This window comes from Manis pentadactyla, chromosome 3 (genome assembly GCF_030020395.1).
Source record: "Manis pentadactyla isolate mManPen7 chromosome 3, mManPen7.hap1, whole genome shotgun sequence".
NCBI lineage: Eukaryota > Metazoa > Chordata > Mammalia > Pholidota > Manidae > Manis > Manis pentadactyla.
In genome coordinates this window covers 198286231-198309401 of record NC_080021.1, presented here as the reverse complement: position 1 = coordinate 198309401, position 23171 = coordinate 198286231, and the positions used below count along the sequence as shown (strand labels likewise).

Sequence of the window (23171 nt, the reverse complement as noted above, 5' to 3'; positions counted from 1 at the left end):
CTTACTGAAGTCTAAAGATAAAGTTTTGCACTCTGCCTTTCTCCTTTAACCTGCTATCACTTTTTACTCATCCTGCTTCCACTTTTAGTGAGGAGATCAGCTGGGTGAGCCAGGGACCCAGGAGACTTTGGTAAAGAACCATTTTTATTAGCATGACATGTTCTCTGTAAGAATTTGTATATTATGATACTGGTCATATCTTAAAATAAAATTTTTCAATTATTTTGAAGACATGTCTCAGGCATCCCAACTGCGAATCAGCCCATAAAAACAAAGAAGGAGTATTCAACCGAATGAAAGTGGCATTGGATAAGGTGATTGTAATTGTGACTGACAGCAAACCAAGTGGAGAGACTGATACTTCATCTGTCAGTATTTTTACTGGAATTAAAGAATTCAAGGTAAGAATAGAGAGAATATATTTTGATTCTTTTCTTTCCATTTCACAGGAGCATCATGATGTGTAGTATCCATAGTTTTGTATAATATTTTAGAATAGATGCTACAGAAAAACAGGTATTTCTCTTTAAAACAATGCCACTATGTACAAACTTAATATTCAGTGACATTTGGCTTGGTATGGTTTATACAGAAAACATGGGTCTTGGTTCATAATAGCTACTCTGGCCCTGTTTCGCTATATGGTTTAACTGTAGCGTCCTGTCCTCTGTTTAGAAAGGCATTCTCTTCCCAGCCTTTTGATCATTGCCATACCATCCGTGGATGATGACAGACAGCATATCATTTCTGCTGGTGTTCCTGCTCCTCCCTGTGCTATAGGGTTGATACTTTGAGACAGTAGAATTATAATAATATTAATGATGATTATACTTTTAAATGGAACACTAATATGTGCTAACATTTATTGAACACTGCCTCTGTGCCCCCTGTCTGAGCCCCATTCTGAGTGCCTTAATGTATGTATATGTATAATCCTCACACGAACTATTGTTATCACACTGTCAGGAGTCTGAGAAACAGAGATGAAGTGACTTGCCAGGGAGGAAGTGCCGCAGTTTGGATTTGAGACTGGGCAGTCTCACTCGGCACCTCCACCGTTTCAGGCAGAGCTTCTCATCAGGCATCAGAGAGATGGTGAAGCTCCTTTTTGGGTGCTAGCGGTGTCTGAGGAGGGCTCTAGGAACTCATGTAGTGTAAGCCCCTCATTTCACAGATGAGAAAACTGGGGCCCTCAGAGGTTATCGAGTATGCTGAGGGTTACCATCCCTCTAAAAAGCAGGGCTGTGACAAGGATGGCATTCTTTCCATCTTATTGCACTTTGACTTCAGTTCTGTGGAGGTCTAAGTAGGAATATGAGGTGAAGTAAAGTAATGGAAAGGACAGTTATTTTGGGAGCCATTCTCTTAATAAGTATCTCTTTTAACCTCTAACTTCCCTTCTAAATGGGTATTATTAGACCCATGTTTCTGAGGAAGAAAGCTAATAAGTAGTGGAACACTTCTTTAGAACCAGGACACTCTAATCCCAGAGTCCATGACCTTTCAGTTTATAGCTCTCGGATTGTTTATCCGCTGCCAGCCCGACCTGAAATCTCTCCCTGGGGGAAAGAAGCTACAAGGACCAGCCATTCTCTTAGAGTTTTTCCTGCTGAAAGGGATCCCAGAGATTTTTGTCTAATCCCCTCTGATAAGAAAGGCTAGGTGCCAGATGTCTTGTCAAGGGTCAAAGGATAATTAGGGAAACAAGTAGGGTTAGAGCGCCGGGTCTTCGCCTCTTGACACTGCATGTCTGGTTGCAGGCCTGCTCGAGTCAGTGTAGCATCTGTGGCCACTGCCGACTGTGCCAGGTGCCACCCTTTCCCCACCAGGCCCTCGGAGGCAGAGCTGTTGGGGACAGGCTCAGTCTCACTGTCAGGGGCTATCCTTTTGGCATCTCAGCTTCTTTCTGATGAAGAGTCTAATCTATAGACAGAAACTGGAGACTTTACTGCACTTGGCACTGTGAATATATGGGCAAATCTTATGAAACCATATAAATGAATAGACTTCAAAAAAAAGCAACCAAAGAATGTTTACTAAGTTGCTGTTTAAAAATAGATGTATGTTCTTTCAAGAAGGAAAATAAAAAACCTTAACATAAATGGTGTGTGGTCAACATGATTGATTTTTAGGTTGTAATTCTGTTTAAATTCTCTAAGTCTCAGATCCTCATAGTCAGTTCTGTACCTCACTTTTATCCATGTTCTTTCTAAGCTTAAAAAAAAGTCTTGTCAACCTAGGATGGGTGATTATTGGAAACAACCTGGGCCAAGAGGAGAAGGGGATGCGAGCACTCTCCTATGGCCTCTTGACCTTGCCAAATCTGGGTCATGTTAAAATGGGTTATAAGTAAGGGTTAACTTAAAATAATATTTTTGAAAGGACTTTAAAGTGCTAATCAAGCTTAAGCTATCCTTATCAGCACACTCACTGTGACTACAATCATGATCATCACCATGTATTGCCTCCTGGTCCAAGTTGTTTCTGTGACGGATTTCATGGACTAGAGGTCAAACATGGTTGAAGTGGTACAGTGTAATTTAGAAAGCTGAGAGGAGAAAGATTGCATCAATGAGCATGTGTCCATTACACATCGGGGAACTCTAAGCATGGGATGAGTGAAGAGAAAGGTTGTTTGGGAACTTGGAGGATGAGACAGATTTAGTATGATAGATAAAAAACAGTCCCTAGAGGATTTTTTTACTATGCAATAGAAGTTTGGGATTAATTTTATAAGTGTGAGGAACCAATTAGAGGGAGGTGGTAAGATCAGAAGCCTTACATTTCAGAAAGATTAAACATTCCCTGGGGAATGTTTAGGTCAGAGAGGTACTGTTGGGGAGAGTTTTGCTGAATTAATGAGGAAAAAAACTGGTGTCTTTCCAGTCCTTCTTATACCCCTCAGCCTCCATACCCTTCCCCCTGGGCTCAACACCTTCATATTTGGAAGTAACATCTTCCAGGACTTTGCTGTGGCATTTTTTCGGATGCAAATCCTGTACCCGGAGGCTGGTTCATTTTCTATGGGTTGCTACGTGATAATTCTTTCTGCCTTTGTTTTGCTGATCTCATAGGCATATTATATTAACAGCTATTGGATGAATCTCTGCATGGCCACTAGTGACTCTTGAGCAATGTATCCTACTGGGTTAGCGGAGAAGGTGGTCATCACTGGAGGCTGTATTTCTATCTGAGCCCTTAAGCAGGGAAAGAAATTGTTAGCGTCTTCCTGGACACCATTGGAAATTTTAGCCCATTTGGTTAGGTGAGAATATTGACTCTTGGATGTATATCCTTTTTGTTCTCAGATGAATATTGAAACTCTTCAGGACAATCTTTATTTTCAGTCAAAAGGGAATCTTTCTGCAGCACTGGCCGCCATCTTGGAGCGCACAGAGGACTTCACTGATTCAGCCTACACCAGCCACGAGCACAGGGAGCGCATCTTGGACCTGTCAGCCCAGGCGAGAATGGAAGTGCAGCAGTTAATTTCTGTGTGGATTCAAGCTGTAAGAACTTTTTTTCATCAAAGTAAATCTTATATAATATATAGCTTTTCCTTAAGGTTCTGAGAATTGTGGTCCAAAATGGAACAAAGAAGTCTCTTTCTTTTTCTCCCTCCTGCCTGGCCAGAGTATTCCTCCCATCCAGCACTCTCTGTACTTGACATTTCTAGGCCTGTTGTTGTCATCCTGGCCAGTCTGGATTCTGTGCCACCATCACTATCACTAGTTTACTCTGTTGTCCCCATTCTTCCACCAAACTCACCTCTGGAGACTTCTTCCTCAGAATGCTTCTTCAGAGTGAAGAGCAGAGGAATAGACCCCCACCTAGATGTTCTTGGGACCTGAGTCTTGCTTTCAGAGCCATTCACATGTACACAGTTCTTAACTCTGAGGACAGCTGATTTAAAAAATTTATTGAGGTCTAGATGCAGTGAAGACAAGGTAGTTCCACCTGGATGGCAAAAGATTTTTCACCCCTGCACAAATTCCTGGTCTAAGATTGTTGAGCAGCCAACTAACGGCCTTGTATAGGCTGTCCTGTGCTTAACACGTTGGAGTTTATTTAGGCAAGAATGGTAAAGACTGACAGAAGTGGACAGTGCAGGAAGTGTGTACCCAGTCTCTTCTAGAGGGCAGATTACAGAATGGAAAGATAGAGGTCTGAGGCATGTCTCTGGCACCATTTATTATTCCTTAGACCTAGGGTATGTCAACAAAGTATTTAACATGGTTCACAACATACCACATGGATAGAACAAACATGAAGTCATGAAAAAAGCTTTGGCAGTAAAGATGAAGGGTGAATATGGCTGCGAGTGTACTGAACAAGGCAGCGTTTACTTCCTTGTAAAGAGATTGATCGTGAAAGAAGAAGAGATAGAAATCAGATTCTCTTCACATTCTCCCCTTGACAGCACAACATTGCAAATGCTCATATTAACAGGGTAACTTAATAACTTCACATAGAGTAGAGTGGTGCCAGGGATAAAAGCTGTATTTTGTGTTTAGTTTGAATTGTTTATGTGATATTGAATCTTGAGTATAGGTTGATTCAGTGTTACATTTTAAACCCAACATTCAGTATGACGAGTTTCTGTGAGGAAATGCTCTCTGTGTTGGGAATCTGAGTGTATCAGTACTTATATTTACAATTAGCACTTTTTCCATTTTTCACAAGCACTCAGTCTCTGATTCTGCACGCCACTTGTATTGATCATTTATTCTTTTTTTTTTCCCCACCAGTTGTTACTGACTGCCTTTTATATGCCAGGCAGCAGAAATCTAAACATGAATATGATAGAATATTTGTCTGCAGGAATTTGCAGTGTAGAAAAATGTGGGAAGGGGTGAGACAAGTACAAAAAGCTTTGTAAGTGTCATAAGAGAAGGTACAGACCATGTGTTGAGAGGACTTGAAGGAGAGTGAATTTGTATTTAGAGCAATCAAGAAAGCTTCGTGAAGATACTCACATTAACTTTGATTTATTTATCCAAAGAACTGAATACCTACTACCTTCCATTTGCTGTGCCAGGTATTATGAATTCAGAGGTGAGCAAAATAAATGTGATCCCATCCTTTATGGAGCTTACCATGGCCTAGTGAGGGAGATAGGCTTTGAACAAAAGAAACCAACAAACGTAAATATACAATTGTAAACTAGGATGATTACTTAGAAACAAGATTAGAGTGGGTAGGAAGGGGGTCTAATTTAGATTGAGTGATCAGAGAAGGCCTTTCTGAGGATGTTTACATAGGCATTGAAGATGACTAGGATTTTAATTTTTAACTAAGGCTAAGAGTGAAGAGCATTCTGGGCAGAAGATAATAGATTAGTTTTAGATGTAATAAATTTATTTTAAAAATTATGTTTTAAAAATCCATGTGTTTATACTTAGAGTGGGAAAATATAACAAACTAAAATTCTGTTTTCCAATTCCAAATTAACCATGAACAGGTGAATTTTAAAAATCTTCTTTTATAATTCACAGAATAATATTAAAATTTTATTATAACTTACAGTTGAAGTAAAATTGGAATTATCAGATAAAAAAGACAAGGTAACACTACATATATACTTTTTAAAATTTTTAGCAAAGCAGGAAAACAAAAAGTGTCGCTGAGGAACTGGAACTCACTATATTGAAAATCAGTCACAGCCTCAATGAACTTAAGAAAGAAGTAAGTATAGTTTGAAATATAACCTCTTTTAATTCTTTGCTAATTTTCATGTTGTATGGTATGTATGAAATGCATTAGTATTAGTATGTCCACATGCCCAGAAAATGTTTTTAAGTTTTCCTTTGACCTTTACTTTGAAGCCACTGTCTTATTAGTATCATCATTCTCAAAGCTTGTACACAAATGTTCATAGAAGCTTTATTTATAATGGACAAAAAACTGGAAATAATCTAAATTTCCATGAACGGGAATTGATAAATGAATTTTGGTATAATTATAGCAAATACTGTTCAGCAATAAAAGGAACAGAATTGACACGTAATACTATGGATGAATCACTAAAATGTTACACTGAGTGAAAAGTGAGACACAAAAGAGTGTGTGCGTGTGTGTGTGTATGTGTGTATAATTTCATTTAGAAGAAATTCTAGAAAAGGCAAAACTGATTTATAGTAACAGAAACCAGATCAATGGCTGACTGGGGTCAAAAGTTTGGGAATATTTACCACACAGGGGAATGGGAGAACTTTTTGGGGTAATAGAAATGTTGTAAATATTGATTGTGGTGGTAGTTTGTAGGTGTAAATGTTTGTGTCAAAACTTATCAAACTGTTCCTTTGGTACGTTTTGTTATATATATACTATAACCTTGATAAAGTTGATTTTTAACAATATTATTTTGATTGAGAAGGTTGCCTGTTCAATGAATGAAAACTTGGTCATCCCATGATTGATTTGGTTACTCTCAGGTAATTGAAGGTCACTTAAAGTCAGAGGTTTGCAAACTATGACCAGGCTGTGTGTTTTTGTAAATAAAGTTTCTGGAGACATATCTCTGCCCATTTACTTATATGTTGTCTGCTGTTTTTCATCACAATGGCAGAATTGGGTAGTTGCAATAGAGATTGTGTGGCCTGAAAAGCCTAAATATTTACTTCTGGCCTTTTACAGAATAACTTTGCCAATCCTTGCTTTAGATCATAAAACACAATCTTGCTTCAAAAATGAGAATATTCACTCACTCCAATATACTAATCAGTCTCCCTATCTTCATTCAGTTGTGGGGCTTCTCCTTTGCTCTCCATTCCCCCAGCCCCTCGTAGGGCTTTAGAGGAAGGTGGAGCCTCAGGTCTCTTTTTCATGCCCTTCCTCCCCCATTATCTAGCTTCTGTTCCTGATCTTTGCCAGGTGTGGCACAGGGCAGGAAGGGAGGTAGGGGGGTGGAAAGTCCTTAGTGACTGGTGCCCTGAGCTTTGGGCTCAGTGGATGTTTATAGCTGCTCTTTCTCTCTCGTGGACACTTTAGAGTGTTTTTCAGAAGTTCTGTTGTCCCCTCCACCCCTGTATTGCAATCCCACATCACCTGCTTCCTCCACTTTGGGGTGTACCTGGAGGTGGACTCACAGCACCCATCAGCTCCCCAAAAAGATCCTCCTCACAAAACCTCTCTTCTCCCTTATCTCTAATTTCTTTATTCTTTTATATTTTTGAAGTATGTCAAGGACTCAAGAGAATTAAATTGGTTTTTGGATGTTTCTTTTATGAATTATATAAATGATGGTTTGTTTCACCTCTAACGTGATACTGACCTTCATTTTAACATCCTGTTAAACATAAAAGGATTTGCTTTTCTGTGGTTTAAAAAAGCCTGCCCATTTTTTACAGCCTATTCAATTTTACATTAATTATTGTTAAAACATGACTATCAGTAAAAGCCTAAAATCCTTTGGTGGTAAATTGAGTGGTTTTCCACAAGCTTCATTTTCCTTACCTCTGAAATGGGTATAACAGTATCAATTTAGGAGAATTTTTTTGAAGATTAAGGGAGATAATGCCTATTAAGCCTCTGTCAGTACATTGCACAAAGCAGGAACTTCATGTTTATTCACATTTCTTCCTGTAGGGTCGTTAATAAGTTGACTCCATAGCCATTTAAAAATTTACGTGATCTTGGGCAAGTCACCCAGTCTCTGAGGACCTGTTTCATAGTCTAAAATAAAAAGCTGGCCTTAGATAGTCTTTAAAGCCCAGATGGTTAAACAAAATCTTTTTAAATTCTTACATGGAATTTAGTTTCCAAAGGAAAGTGCATTTTAATGTCTTTGTTTCTGAGTGTAGTTATTCTCACTTGATTACATGAATGCAGAGTACTCTATTGTTAGTTTTGTAGAAAGTCCTGTAAGTTGAATTGACATTGGATTACTTCCAGGAAAAAAAAAACTACTTATTCAAATAGGCTTAATTCAAAGTCAGATTTTCCATAGTAGAGTATTATTAAAAATGATCTTTTTTCTGGAGAACTCCCAAAATAACCTGTCTCATTTTTTAAAAAATCAGGATAAGGAAAAGATTTTATAACTAATAGTACCCAAAGATACCCAGTGAGAGTATGCTATGTTTAAAATCCATTCTACCCAAAGTCAAATAAAACCTTGGGGCTTTTGTTACCATTTTATTTATTTTTTTCTCCTGTGACCCAAGAGTTGGAGAATAAAGTTCTGGATAGCAGCTGTAGCACAGACTGTAACCCCCTGAGGAAAGGGGTTGTGTCCTCCTTGTCATGTACGTCTAGCCTCTAGTATAGTGCCTGCCATCATGTAAGTATTTAATAAAGTTTTGCGAAATACCTGATTTGAATTATATCATATATTTGAAATAAATGATTGAATTTCACATCGATGCTTTTTCAAAAGTCTGTTAAAGAACTTAGTAATGATCGTGAACTGCTGTTTGCTTTTCCTCTTAGTATCCTGAATGCCATACTCTTAATACTGCTGTTTTCCTCACTAACTTTAGGAGTAGCAGAAGCAGTTTTTGAGTAAGAGAGAAGCTGTGTGGGAAAGAACGGGTTGATATGTAGGAATCAAAAGGGGCACTGCTCTCCACTCAGTGACCAGTTCATATTCTACAAACGGCATCCCTGCCAGTACCGGGGGACTCAAGGGTGTCGTGGATCTCCCTGCTGTCCTCGGGGAGACCTGAAAGCCTCCCAGCGCTTCCCCACTACTGTTACCACGGGCCCGCAGTGGATCAAGTGGGACTGCCTTGAGTTGGCTACTCTTGAGTTTTTAAAGTGCTGTTGGGGAGCTTGGTCACAAAACCTTATTGTTTGTTGTCTTTTTTTTATTCCTTTGACCCCCCACATGTGTAGCTTCATAATACAGCAACTCAGCTGGCAGCAGATCTGTTAAAATACCATGCTGATCATGTGGTTCTGAAAGCATTAAAACTTACTGGGGTAGAAGGAAATTTAGAAGGTTTGGCTGAACATTCCTGTAAACTCTCTCAACAGAAAGAGCAGCTCGTTGAGGTGAGTAGTAGGTTTGCTTGTTAAAAAATTGTGGTTTCATGATAGATATGCTATCATCAGGGAATAATAACACAAATACAGTTTTTGGTTAACTTAAATGAGCTTTTTCTCCCTCACCTTTGGAATTTTAAAGATATGTTTATCTGTTTCATTCTTACAACACTCTGGCCTCTAAAACAAAAACAAAAAGTGCTGGCATCCACAAATGCTCTTAATCTTCTAGTCCCTATTCTCTCAGAGAGATTAGACCTTGGAGTTGAGCAAAGGAGATATGACCTGTTTCTCTTTAAATCAGTGGTTTCTCCACAGGAAAGAGATGGCACACTCACATTAGGATAATTTAAAGAAGGTTTAGTAAAGGCGCTACTTACAGTAGCATAGACAGGGTGCGGGGAAAACCAGGGGAGTAACTGGGATCAGTGACAGCAGAGCTGGTACCACTCCTAGGTGCAGATTAAGTGGGGGGAGGGAGTGGCTGCTGGAAACTGGAAGAACATAGAGGCTCTCAGAGAGTCGCCTTGAGAGACTGGGATTTCAGGATTAGACACAGAGACACTCCAATGCGACCCTGCAGGGAAAGAGCACCAGAATAGAGGCCCTTACTCTCTTCATCCCTGCGGGTCTACTGCTGGGGCTCCCATTGGCCAAACAACTGTAGACCACACAGGTCAGTCTCCCAGGCAAAAAGCAGGCTTGAGAAGGATGGAGAGTGGATCTGGGGGGACAAAGAGAAGACACTCAGCACAGTATTTCTTCTTGAACCCTTCTCTTTTTGCCTAAATCTCTGTTATGTGATACTTAGGCTTCACCTGCCACTTGTTATAATTCCACTTATTAGTTGCTTGCTATTCTAAACCTACCTATTGAAAATGTCAGATATCTGCTAGTAAATACTGTATATACTGAACTCATGTGTACCTTGTACATATAAGGTATGCCCAACATGTATATGAGTGTGCAGATCTGAACTATTTAGCTGTCTTCATGTTATCTAATATACTCTGCTCTCCAAATCTAAAAGACCAGCGGTTAGAAGGAACCTTTAGACTAATTAATTCTATTAGTTTCCTCTTCTCTACTCATTTATATCAGAAAACTGCTAGTGAGTATTCCTTTTTTAATTAAGGTATCATTGATATACAATCTTATGAAGGTTGTGCATGAGCAACATTGTGGTTTCAACATTGACCCATATTATCAAGTCCTCCCCCAACCCCATTGCATTCACTGTCCATTAGCGTAGTAAGATGCTATAAAGTCATTACCTGTCTTCTCCATGCTGTACTGCCTTCCCCATGATCTAGCTATATTGTGGTTGCTAATCGTAGTGCCCCTTAATCCCCTTCTCTCTCCCTCCCTCCCCACCATCCCCAACCCCTTCCCTTTCCTAACCACTAGTCCCTTCTTGGAGTCTGTGAGTCTGCAGCTGTTTTGTTCCTTCAGTTTTGCTTTGTTGTTATACTCCACAAATGAGTATAATCATTTGGTACTTGACTTACTCTGCCTGGCTTTTTTAACTGAGCATAATGGCCCCTAGCTCCATTCATGTTGTTGCAAATGGTAGGATTTGTTTGCTAGTAATCATTCTTAAATGACTATAGATATATCTCCATTTTAAAGTAGATTTGATGCTTATGTATTTTTTAAAAATATAATTGACATTTAACATTGTATGAGTTTAAGATATATAACATAATGATCCTATATATATATATATATATATATATATATATATATATATATATATATAGTGAGATGCATACCACCATAATCATCACCTTAAGTTTAGTTAATATCCATTACCTCACATACAGAAATTTTTTTCCCTTCTAATAAGAACTTTTAAGATCTATGCTCTTAGCAACTTCCAGATTAAAAAAACAGTATTGTTAACTGTGGTTATCTTACACATTACATCCCCAGAACTTATCTTATTACTGGAGATTTGAACCTTTTGACCACCTTCACTCAATTCCCCTAGGCCACCCCCGACTGCTCCCACCCCTACTCTTCTGCTTATAAACCAAATATTATGATGATAAACAAACTTGCTAATTATAGGAATCCTGTAGTAAGTCTTTTTTAAAAGTGAAAGTTTTTTTTCTAATTTTGTGTTTTAAGCCTCAAAATTTTCAATAATTTTTTCTGGTATAGGATCTCTACTTATTATCTCAGTCTTGCCAAATCAAGTGTTATCTCCAGTGAAAGACGTTAATTAATTGACCACGAGAGAAATTGTTGTTTGTTGATAGGAAAAATGTGTAGCTTGTAGTACTGTGACATAGGGTTAGCTGAGAGACCTTGGGCAACTTCTCTGAGCTGTTTCTTCAAACATAAAATGTGTGGGCGCTATGAGATCCTCTCAAAGACTCCTCCTCATTCTAAAATACTGTGACCACCTTGCTGTCATCAGATAGGAAGCAGTAATATGCTACAGCCTTATTTATTCCTAGAAAATCTGTTGGTCTCCAATATAGTAGTATAATAATCTGCTTAGTAATGTACAACTTTTTGAATAAATAAGGTTTGCTTTAAAATTTTAATACATTTTATATGTAAAGTTTTATTTTCTTTATTAATTATAAAGTTATGTATTGTGAAGAACGAGAGTGTGAAAGTTGAACTATAGAAATGTTTTCTCATAGACCTGTCGACTGTTGCGTCATGTATCTGGGACAGAACCTCTTGAAATAACCTGTCTCCATGCAGAGGAGACATTTCAGGTGACTGGCCAACAGGTATGATCAATAGCAGATTTTTCCTTCTATATTACGTCTTGTCTGAATGTCATTACAAATTGTGTGGAAGGAAATTGTAAATGGTTCTACATAAGTAGAGGCCAACTCTACTGAGAGAAACAATAGTGGAATATTCATTGGTAGTGTGCCGGCACATAGCTGATATTTCACTGGGCTGTCTGGTCATCTGCCAAACTAGAGCTTTTTCCATTTAACTGATGCTCTGGTTTATATCTATTTTAAATGAAGCTGTTTCCAGTGCAGGTTGTTAAAACACATTTGAAAAGTAAGCTACCACTATTGTAACCAATGATAAAAGTATTCACACATTTTGACACAGTAATTCCTACAGACATAAGGAAATAAAAAAAAAAAACTAAAATGATGTTTGTTACAACATTACTTATGGTAAGTTTCAGTTGGAAGCAAAATAACCATCTTAAGTTAGGCAAATAATACATTATGACTTCAAAATAGTAATTATGATAGCTATCATTAGCAACATTGCAGAATGTTTTGTTAAAATATTATGTGATAAAAGTAGAATACAGATTTGTATGTATACTAAAATTGCTCTGAATAAGATGTACATATATAAGAAAATGACTATAGGAATATGCAGAAATGAAAATTCTTGTGCTTGTTTGAGAGAATTGTGTTATTTTTTTCTGAATTCTCTGCAATATTTCTTTGTCTTCATAATTTTCAAAGGCAATTTAGAAATTGGTATCTCATTTAATACTGTCCCTGTCAAATTAATATAAGAAAAAAAGCGAGAGACAGAATTTCCTTTCTTTTTTAGGTCTAAATAATAAAATACAGCTTACCAGGTGTTCTTGTTTCATTTATCATGGTCACCAAAAAGGACTTACTCCAGATTGCAATAGTGGATGGTAGATGTCAAACCCCTGGATTTATATATAGGTGAGAACAGTGAAAGTGGCAGAGAGACCACCACTACTGCCACCAGCCTACTACACCATCCCTTCTACTACAGTGCACAGTGTACTCTTTGTAGTCTGAGCATAATTCTGAATTATGCTATAGAAATAGTTTTGTTGAAACAGTTTTCCTTGAATAAAGATGATTGTTCCCTGAATAAAGTTGTGTACGTAATAATGCATACTGTTTATTTCTATATCTGATTATAAGAAACAGTAAGTTTTGTTCTACTATGTATCTCCACATTGCCCAACATGGGGCTTATATGTGTAAATTACTTCATAGTTGTTTAGTGAGTTGATTTGAACAGTACAGACTTGAGCTTGGTTTCCAGTGTGTTTCTGAGAGCTAAGATTGAAATTCACACCTGTGTATATTATTTCATTAGATAATTTCTGCTGCTGAAACATTGACATTGCATCCATCTAGTAAAATTGCTAAAGAAAACCTAGATGTATTTTGTGAAGCTTGGGAATCCCAAATTAGTGACATGTCAACACTGCTCAGAGAAATCAGTGATATCTTTGAAGGAAGACGAGGTGAGATCAATGTCCACATATTGAAATACATTATTATTATAATGTAACTCAATTCAATGTCAAACTTCAGATGTAAAATGAATCATCTTGTTTTAACCTGACTGGGTTATTTTTATAGTAAAATATCTTCCACAGAAAAATTATGAAAATATTATTTGTTCTTTATTTTAGTATCTAAGCAGTAAAATTTGTTGTACAATAGTGTCATAGATTTCTTTGAATTAATATTCTAATTTTCTTATTGAAATCAAGTCATTTTATGTTTCTTCTAAAGTGTTTTTTAGTTTTAGTAAAATATCTTTTCTGTAATACAGTCATTCTCTGATATAAATTCTACCAACTTCATAATGAAATGAACGTAGTTATTTGATTTCTGAATTGCTTTCCTTCCACTTGGATGGGAATCTCTTTCCTTGATGACTACATTATCATGGAATATTTCCTGTTGGGGGTAACTTCATTGGTATTTCTACAACATGTAGAATAGCTCCATACAATGTGCAGGAAGGCATAATTTTTACTCTATTTTAATGTCAACTGGGAGTTTTGTTTATTTCCCATTGTACTGTGTGTCCTGTTACTTATGTTTGTGTTTTATATATTTTTTCTTTTTGAATGACTTCCATTATTGTCAAGCATGCTTGTTTTTTTTAAAATAAAATGTCATTTAAAATCACAAAAACATCAAATTACATATTTTTACTGAATTGAACATTTAAACACTTCATATTTTAAAAAATACCATTTAGGATAATTGCTGATCTGCTTAAAAACCAGGAAATAATAGACTTTGTAGATACTACATAATTTGTAAAGTATAATAAATGTTTACAATGCTTTTGTGTTCAAAGATTTCTGTGATAGTCTAAATGGCATATCATGTTGATGCTTTGATAAAGTATGTATAATTATATGGATTTTTATGTGAGGTAAGTTTCATATATTAAAAGGTAAAGTGATGTAATTGATCTACCCTTAAAGAAGAATGGTCATTTAGCCACAGGGCTTGTGTAGGAAATGAAGAGAAATGGCCTTTTTGTCTTTCATAGCACTAGCATCCACTACAGACAGACGAGAGTTGAAATAGGAAAATCCTACCCTTGTGTCGGACTACTTGGTCACTTTGGTTTCTTTTACTTTCAAGCTGAATATAACGCAAGTAATGTTTTCTTCAGGTCCGGGTAGCTTACCCTACAAAAATCAGTATTTCCTTGACTTCCTCAGGGCTGAACAGAAATTCCTCTTTAGGTGGGAAACTGCTGCCTTGCTTCAGGGGGGTATCCATGGTTTAAGTGGTAAAGTATCTCACTGTTCAGAAAGCATCCTTACATGGGATTAATTGAGGTAGAGTTGGTTGATATTATAGTGCCTTTCTTTGTTCTGACTTTTATCATGAAGTTTATAAAAATAGCTTTTTCCACAAAGAAGTCCAACTCTGGGTTAGCTTTTATTGACTGGACTGAGTCCAGGGTCACAGTGTTGCTCTTCCTGTTCTGTATGGTTATTATGACAAGCCTACCCATTATCTTGCACCTGCCCACTGTTTTCATAAAAGGACAGAGTGTATTCTTCAGATCCTGGCTTCTCTTTGCTACTGTTTTAACTCTTGTTATAACTATTACTGAAAGGCCTTTGCTGTATTCTAGTCACCTTAGTTCTGCTCTGCGTATCTTGACTCTCATGCCTGGGAAAATTATCAGATATGTTTGCAAGTATCATTTCAGCAACCAGTTAAATAGCAAACAACATGCTAAGCCATGAGGAAGAGCCTTTAGTGTTCTCATACTTGATTCAGTCTGAGAGCTAGGCCATTGCCCCCCTTCCCCTTCCCCTGAGCCGCACAGATTTCATAATAGGACTTTTGTGATTATTTGAAGAACTTAAACATCAATATTTGTCTTCCTGCCTTTCTGCCTTTATCCAATCTGCTTTCTTACCCAAATCTCCAGGGAGGCCATGGTCTTTGTAATGGGAGAGACCAGATCCGAGAAAGACTCCACTGATTTAAGAAGAACTTTACAAGTAATATTGGTAGGATCTAGTGACTAATTGAATATAGATAGAAGGGAGAGTTCTAGGATGACAACCGGGTTTGGGTAAGAATACTGTAATCCTATTCTTGAGTCAGCTAATAATCCGCCTCTCCTTCAGTAGTTAGGGATTCACTCAAGTGGGTCTAGGGACATGAACTTTTTTCTGATCGTGTCATACAGAGCTCCTCCCAGAACCAAAACAGCTGATTGTAAGAACTTCTTATACGGAATAATATAGCACATCTTCAGTGAAATAATGAGGCTTTTCTGTCCTTGGGGAATTAGCTTTATTTTATAGACATACAGAAAAGCTGTGGATATAGAAAATGAGAGCAGCACCTCTCAGGTTTTCATAAGAAATCATGTTGGTGCATCCATAAGGTGTGGGCTTTTTGAGCGTAGTTTATCTGGAGGTGTAAACTCACAAGTAAAGATGGCACAATTGTGGTGTAGATTTAGGAAGTATTGAACAAAGGATCTAGGGAGTATTACCTATGATACCCTATGAAGACAGTGCTTTGAAAATAACTGTAAATCAAATATCTGTACCAAGTATATTTTCCCCAAATACTTATGGTTTTCCAATTACTTCTATTGTTTATAATATGTTTTCATTAGAGATAGAAATTATTTATTCATGCTGCCTCTTTAATTTGATATAATAGCTAAACATAATTGAATTAGTAAGTTTTTGCTCTGCTTAGAATCATTGACAATAATTAGACTTGTATGGAGAAAACAACTATGCAGTTAATTATAAAATGATTCAGATTCACCATTTTTGTTATTTTTAGCAACTTAGTTGGTTTTTCTTTCCTTTTCTTTCTTTTTTTCCGCTATTATTATCAACTTACTTGATTTATTGGGAGGAAGAAAGGACAACCTTACCTGCATAGCATTGGAGAAAAACTGTCTAAAGAATGATCAATTTTGTAATTGTCCTCAAATTTGTAAACCATTCTGAGTCCAGCTGAAAGATGGGAATAGAGAGCAAAACAAAGTACCTATAAGAGGTCAAAAGGATTGGAACTGCCAGGTGCTTGATTAGTGAGTGGTAACCGTAGCAAATCAGATGGTATACGACTCTCTTGCCATGGCATTTACTTCTCCCTACCTTCTGATTTCTCTAACTCTGTTTTAATTTAGAGAAATAAGAGATACTGAAACAGTTGGCTTTTTCCCTTTTGTAGAGTAAATGTCAACATTTCAGGACCACGGGCACTATGGAGGAACATAAGGGTAGATAATACAAGATTGCTCACCAAGCTGATTATTCCTAAGTAATGATTATGCCCTCTTCTATAGCTTATTAAGAGCACTTTTTAGGGATATTAGGGACAGGATTCAGACTTTGAATTAAGATAGGTGGTGGATTTTGAGGTTCTGAGCAATCTGAAGACTGGTTTCTATTAATCTTGCAACTAAATCAGGCACTTTTTACATCACGGCTAGGAGACAAAGCATGGGAATTTAAGTTTTTCTCCCTTTTAAGTTTATTTTTCTCTCACAATTTTTGAGATCAGAAAACCATTAATAAAATTCACTTACATTTCTGACATTACAAAGAAATGATTTGAATCATAAAGCTATTCCCAAGTACCAATGGCTGACCCTTAATAGTAGTTCATCTTCTAGGTCAGCAATGTTCAATAGAAATATAATGCAAGCCACATATGTAATTTAAAATTTTCTAGGTGGCACAAGAAAAAAAGAAATAGATACAATTCATTTTAATATTTTAAATTTAATCCCATGTATCCAAAATATTATTTCAGTTTATAATCAGCACTACAAAATTATTGAGATCTTTTACATTTTTCTCTTTGTATTAAGTCTTCGAAATCCTGTGTGTATTTTACATTTGCAGCACATCTCATTTCAGATGGCCATGTTTCAGTTGCTCAAGAGTCCCATGTGCTAATGGATTCTGTATTCAACAGCACAGTTCTACATGAGAATTTAAATATGTTATGAACAGGTTCACCCTGTCTGTGTAATAGTCACTCTAGAAGAAAGCAAGTGATTTAGTGCTCTTACATGATATTTACTTTTATTAAGTGGAACCGTGTAAAATTGCTGTTTTGTATTTCAAAACAAAATGTGGTTGAATAGCAGCGATTTCATATGGTTTCACCTAACATAGCTGAACACACTTCCTTTCCTTGAAATTAAGAAGTGGTTAACATTCAAGTCTTATCTCGAATTTTTTCCCCAGGTATAACAAACTAGCTTTAAAGAAACTCTATCGTCCATTGTTACTTGACTTTATACATGATCTTGAAGCTAGAAAGATGAAAGCACAGAGATGAAGCAGGCATTGCACACCTCCTTCCTTTCCTTAATTGCCATGCTTCCTGCCATGTGTTAAGTCATAGACAAGAGACTGTTATTTGCCTTATTTTGTATTCCTGTCTTGTACACTGGAATTGTCCTCTTCCCTGACTAGGAGAATCCACTATGAGGCTAGGTATACATGGTTTGGTCTAGTCCTTATAGAAAAGGAAGCAAGCACTAATAATTGGTCCTGATGAAAGAAGGGGCTGGTTTCATTAGGGGCAAGATGCTGTAAGAGAATTCATTCTGAAAGAAGCTGCTTGTGAATATAAGTCAATGTCAGTGAGATATTTTGCCTTTTTGCCATTATGTTTGGGGAGGGAGAGATGGTCCAATGTAGGTGCCTTAGAGAGGCAACTCTTGACAGTCTTCATATTCACTGGTCAAATTACAATTTTATTTCTGAAACGTGTAGTTAATTAACAGACTAAATATCAAAACTGATGCACTAATATTCTTGCTTAGTAATATGTTAAAAGTTAAATGAGTAATAGAAGATATGCTAATAGAAAATTTGTTTTAAATTATGTGTATTATTTGTAGGAGAGAAGTATGGCTACCTTTCACTTCCAAAATCAATGGTAAGTAGAAGAGTTTTGTATATTTCAGAATGTTTTTATAAGAATTCAAATTACAAATTTGAAAAGGTAACTGATGCATCTGACTGCATTCCATTCCAAGATAGTGTCCACTAGATGGCAAGCTTGGTTACTAAACTAAGATGGTTTAGTAACATTTGCTAAGATGGTTTCTGTACCTTTTCAGGCAGCTCCCTTTGGATCTTCATTAAATACTTTAATAATACCAATTTGTAAAAGTGAAAATAAAGAAAACACAACTAAATTTAGAACAGTAAGATGAAGTGTAAAATTCTAAATAAAACCTAAAAACCTTCGGGGTATTTTTAACTTTCTTGAATGATTTATTAATTGCTTTATAGTCTACTAGACTAAGGAAGAAGATAAAAATGATGTGACTATACAAGTAGAAGCCAGTCAGAGAGATCATCGATCATCTCCATTTATTTTCTAAAGAACATAGAACATAATGAACTGTTCTAATGAACTTAAGAACATAATGTATTTGTGTGTATGTAACTTTATGGTTTCCCTATATTTACCTTCTGTTATCGTCTCCTATTTCTTCTATAGTAAGCAGCTTTAGAAAATCTCAAAAAAGGCTAAGTTAAATGAGCAAAAAAAACCTGTGAGATAGAAAAAAGGGAAAAGTTGAGGCTTTTCTGTTCTGCAGTGACATTTGGGACAGAATAGCTGGTCAATAACACGTCATGGTAATAATAAGGAAAACAAAAGAAGAGGAGATACACATATACCTCTAAGGTATTGGTGATGGTCTGCTTCTTAAGCTAAGCAGGCACATAAGAGCTTTGTTTTGTTATTTTATAATTTGTATTTTGTGTACATGTACTCAAGGTGTGTATGTATGTGTATTTATAGTTTAAATAAAGGTTTCTTTTAAAAAACACAAAGGCTGCCTGTGCTTCCTGGCTGCTCTATCTCCACTAGCCCCAGCTATTCTGGAACTCCTGCCCCAACTAAGGGAGCTCCCACCAGATGTCAGAGTGACAGGAATGCCTAACCTGGGCTGCCGTCTCCTGAGAGCTTCTGATATATTTTTCAAGGAAACATTGCTATTGATAAGTTAAGCAAACTTTCTGTTCTTTAAGTAAATAGGCATCTGTGGGCTAGCCTGGTAACTTTTAATAGTGTACAGTGGTTTCTCCTTTCCGAGGGAAACTATTCTGAGGTCCAAATAACTTACACTGAAACAAACTTGCTGTTTCAAAAATAGGGGCCCATCAAACATGTTGGTTCAAATATTAAATGCAAATTCTAAATATAATCTGCTCAACCTGAGATACAGGATTAGGAATCGGGATGTCAATGAAACTAGGGTGCTGAAATTTAGCCCTCAAAGGGCAAATTGGCTAAAGGAACTGAATTTCAGAGACATAATATTAGGAGCATATGAAAAACTACATATAGTGGCTAGTTGTATTACATTATTTCATAAGAATAATTCAACAGAAGGGCTAGGAAGATTTAGGGGTATAACAACTAGACTCTTGAGAAGACTGCAGAAATCTTTTAAGTCCTACTAGGGCACTGATCTACTTTCACTGGCCTCAGATTTCTAACTGTCTGTTCAAAGCTGAGCTTCCACACTAGTAGAATATTTGCAATTAGTTGTTTGCTTTAACTTAATAGTTTAAATACATACTGAATGAGCTTAAATTAAAATTTTATTATAGGTACTTTGTTGTGCTTTCTGTTATTGTTGTATTCCCTCACAATAAACTGTACTGCTTTTAAAGATATCTTAATATTTTTGTTGTTGCAGAAAAATAATGGAAACCTGAAATCATTAAAGCCAGACAAGCCTAATTCTGAGGTGAGGCCTTTGCGATAGACTTACTTCTAACCTTACCTTTCACATCAGTAATGAAAAAGCTGTGTGACTGAAATGTATGTTTTATAGGAGCAAGGCAAGATAGTAAAGCTTGGTCTTAAGCTGGGTTTACTCACCTCTGATGCCAACTGCGAGATCAAAAAGTGGGAGGATCAGGAGAATGAGATTGTTCGGTATGGACGGAACATGTCCAGTATGGCCTATTCTCTGTATTTATTTACAAGGTAAATTGTACTTACATTTGATCTTTTAAAACCAGTTTAATCAGGTGTAAAGAAAAAGTGCCATGTTGATGGATTAAAGTCAGTTTTGAATATATGATAAAAAGACTTATAAGTAGTTCTTAGGATGAATGCAACAAGAAAGCATTTATTTAATTAGGATTTAAATTTATAAGGGATCCTCTTCTAGGTTTGTGTTCTATTCTTTTTGTAATTTTGAAATAATTTTGCATTTTGCTTTTTATCATTTTACATATCAGTGTCTCTCCCAGCCAGCATCAGTAAACTTAGAAAACATGCCTTTTAAATCTTTATACAAATGATTAGACACAGGTCAAAGAATAGAGCCATAAGTCCTACCACCTCAGTAGGGTGCTACTTCTCCATGAGTCATCATTTATTATGTTGCAGAGAATGTCCCTAACTTTACTATTATATAATACACATTCTCTGTCATGTCCACCTTATGAGACTCTTGATCAAATGGTTTGTTGAAGTCACTGTTGATCACATTCCATAATCTTCCATTATAATATCCATACACATGGTATAATGATTCCAGGTTGCTAAACATTCATCAGTTACCTGCTCAGTAATCTGTTCTAGAATTTTCGCAAAGAATGACTTTAAATTTTTCATTGATTTTTCTGAAAATTTTTTCATTTTTGGAAACTTGGAAAATACTTGGTATCTCCAATGTAGGATCCTTTCATTACTTGTTTTGATTTTGCAGATAGCAGTGGTTCACACCTGCCAGTTTAAGTATTCTAGAATGTAATCCATTTGGTCTAGAGTGATAAGTTCATTAAAGTAGGTAGGATCCTACAACTATGTGGGCCTTGAGTCTCAGTAAATAGCACCCTTCTTCCTACCCAAGTTCTGAACGAAATGAAAAAATAAGCAAAAGAATAGGAATATGCGGACCTATGACACTTACACTGATATAGCTGATATTGAATAATGTAGTTTATATCTACAGCCATTAGGCTTTTAAAAATGATCTCGTGAATTAAGAAATCTAGAGGGACAGGATATGTCTCTTAGAATGCCTGAAAGAGCAGGTATCTCCCAAAGGCAATTTTACCTCCAAAAGGAAGTAAAGAAAAAGGAGAAAATAAAGGGGTAAATGCCCAATTAATTTTTGTGAGGTCACCAGAAGGACTGCAAAGATAAATACCTGTCCACACTCTCCTACAGGGTGGAATAAGAGAGGAAGCAGAGGGAAGTGAGGGGTGTTGTACTAGTGAAGACTCCTTCATGTGGAACTGGATTAGGAGTGGGGAAGAAGCGGTCATTTCCTCTTGACGTCTTCTAACCTTCTCAGGATGGTCATTCTCCTGGAGGGAAATGGAGAAATGATAGGAGCTGAGTAAAGCTGCCTGTGTTTAGCGGTCATTGTTAGTACCTTACCGTGTATCCCGTCGTTGCCCACCTTTCCTCTTCGGTGGTTTCCTTCCTTTGTTCTTAGCTGTTTTTAGCAAGCATCTCTGAGGATTCACCTCTTTTCTTAGTTCCTGTCTTTTAAAACTCTGATGCGTCAAGTATGGAAAAGAAAGTAAAATGAAACTCCTTGTTTACCCACAGCAAATGTGGACAGATTAACTGAAATAATAAAGATTTTTACTTTTGGCTAGAATCATGCTAGTTATCTCACCGTGATAAAAATCAGCAGATCTTAAAATATTTCTTTTTGACTGATTAAAAACTGGAGAAATACATTATTACCTAATGGTATGTATGTAGTTTGATATAAAAAACCTTCTCTAGGATTCATCAGTAGGATTTTTTTTGAACAGTTTGTAACTGTCCCTTTTATTTCTTATTTCAGAATATCCCAGGATGCTATGGTCAGCATTTTTTGTTTCAGAGTCAGAATAGTGGATTTTGCTAAGGGCTGACATGCATGCCATGGAGACTAGGAAGCATGAAGGGCTGCAGTCTGAGGAGTGGGAACAACTAAAGCTCCGTGGAATGGGAATTGTTACTAGAATGTGTTATTGGACAGGCATGCTGAAGTTCAGGAAAAGAAAATGGGTTTTCTGTGATGGATAATATCTTAAGCCCTTTTGCAAATCTTGGTAATATACTTATGGTAAAATCTCAAGCTGGCTTTGTTTTCTACCTATACTGTCAGTAAACCCATTTTTCCCCCAATATTTTTTTGTTTTCCTTTAAAAACTGTGGTTTACCAACCTCATCTAGTAGCTTCTTTCTGAGACCCATCTGCTAGCCTTCACAGTACCCAGTTTTGTAGTTTTCCTGGGCAATTTTACAGCTTTTCCTCTGGCTATTGTTTAAGGTTATCTTAACAATTTATATAATTTCCTCATAACATATATAATAATTGGTATTTCTTTTTAAGGTTGTCTTAGCAATTTATATATAGTAATTCATATTTTTTAATAATTTGTAAATTTAAGATTTTCTAGTGCCCTATAGTTTAAAACAATTTCAAAATTACCAGGGCTTAGTAGTTTTTAAAATGGTTTCTGCCTCGTTTCATTTTATCTTTACAACAATTTGTTAGAGAACAGGAATAATTTTTTCACATCTCATAGCTGTTAAGGGGCAGAACTGGCTGCTACTGGGTTTCAGATACTCTGAGTCATGCTGTATCCACTGGTCTTCTTAGCTCATTCCGTTGTTCTCTTTGTCACAGTTCACTTTTCCTTTGCAAAGGTTTTAATATTTCTTGGTAGTTTTCAATCTGATATTCTGTAATCATTTTTTAATTAAAAATTTAATCAAATAGTTGACTTACAACATTATATTATTTTCAGGTGTATAACACAGTGATATGACAATTATATACATTATGAAATGTGCACTGTTAGTGTTGTTACCATCGGTCACCATACAAAGTTATTACAATATCATTGTATTCCCTATGCTGTATCTTTCATCCCCATGACTTATTTATTTTATAACTGGAACTTTGCT

At 36.5% G+C, this 23171-nt stretch overlaps 1 protein-coding gene across 3 annotated transcripts in view; it reads left to right on the top strand.

The window, feature by feature from the left end:
- The window catches only part of CTNNAL1 (catenin alpha like 1), a 51755-nt gene that overhangs the window by 23716 nt on the left and 4868 nt on the right, over nt 1-23171 (top strand). The window contains exons 6-15 of one of the 3 annotated variants that reach the window (XR_005028365.2): nt 231-401; nt 3309-3509; nt 5599-5685; nt 8836-8994; nt 11640-11732; nt 13063-13213; nt 18124-18161; nt 19942-19992; nt 20080-20234; nt 22060-22309. Coding sequence is in view for 2 of the 3 variants with exons in the window: in XM_036903315.2 (XP_036759210.2) it covers nt 231-401; nt 3309-3509; nt 5599-5685; nt 8836-8994; nt 11640-11732; nt 13063-13213; nt 18124-18161; nt 19942-19992; nt 20080-20234 (1106 nt within the window). In the remaining variant the exon portion in view is untranslated. The remainder of the gene's footprint in view (nt 1-230; nt 402-3308; nt 3510-5598; nt 5686-8835; nt 8995-11639; nt 11733-13062; nt 13214-18123; nt 18162-19941; nt 19993-20079; nt 20235-22059; nt 22310-23171) is intronic. The other 2 variants (XM_057498911.1, XM_036903315.2) reach the window with 2 other exon arrangements.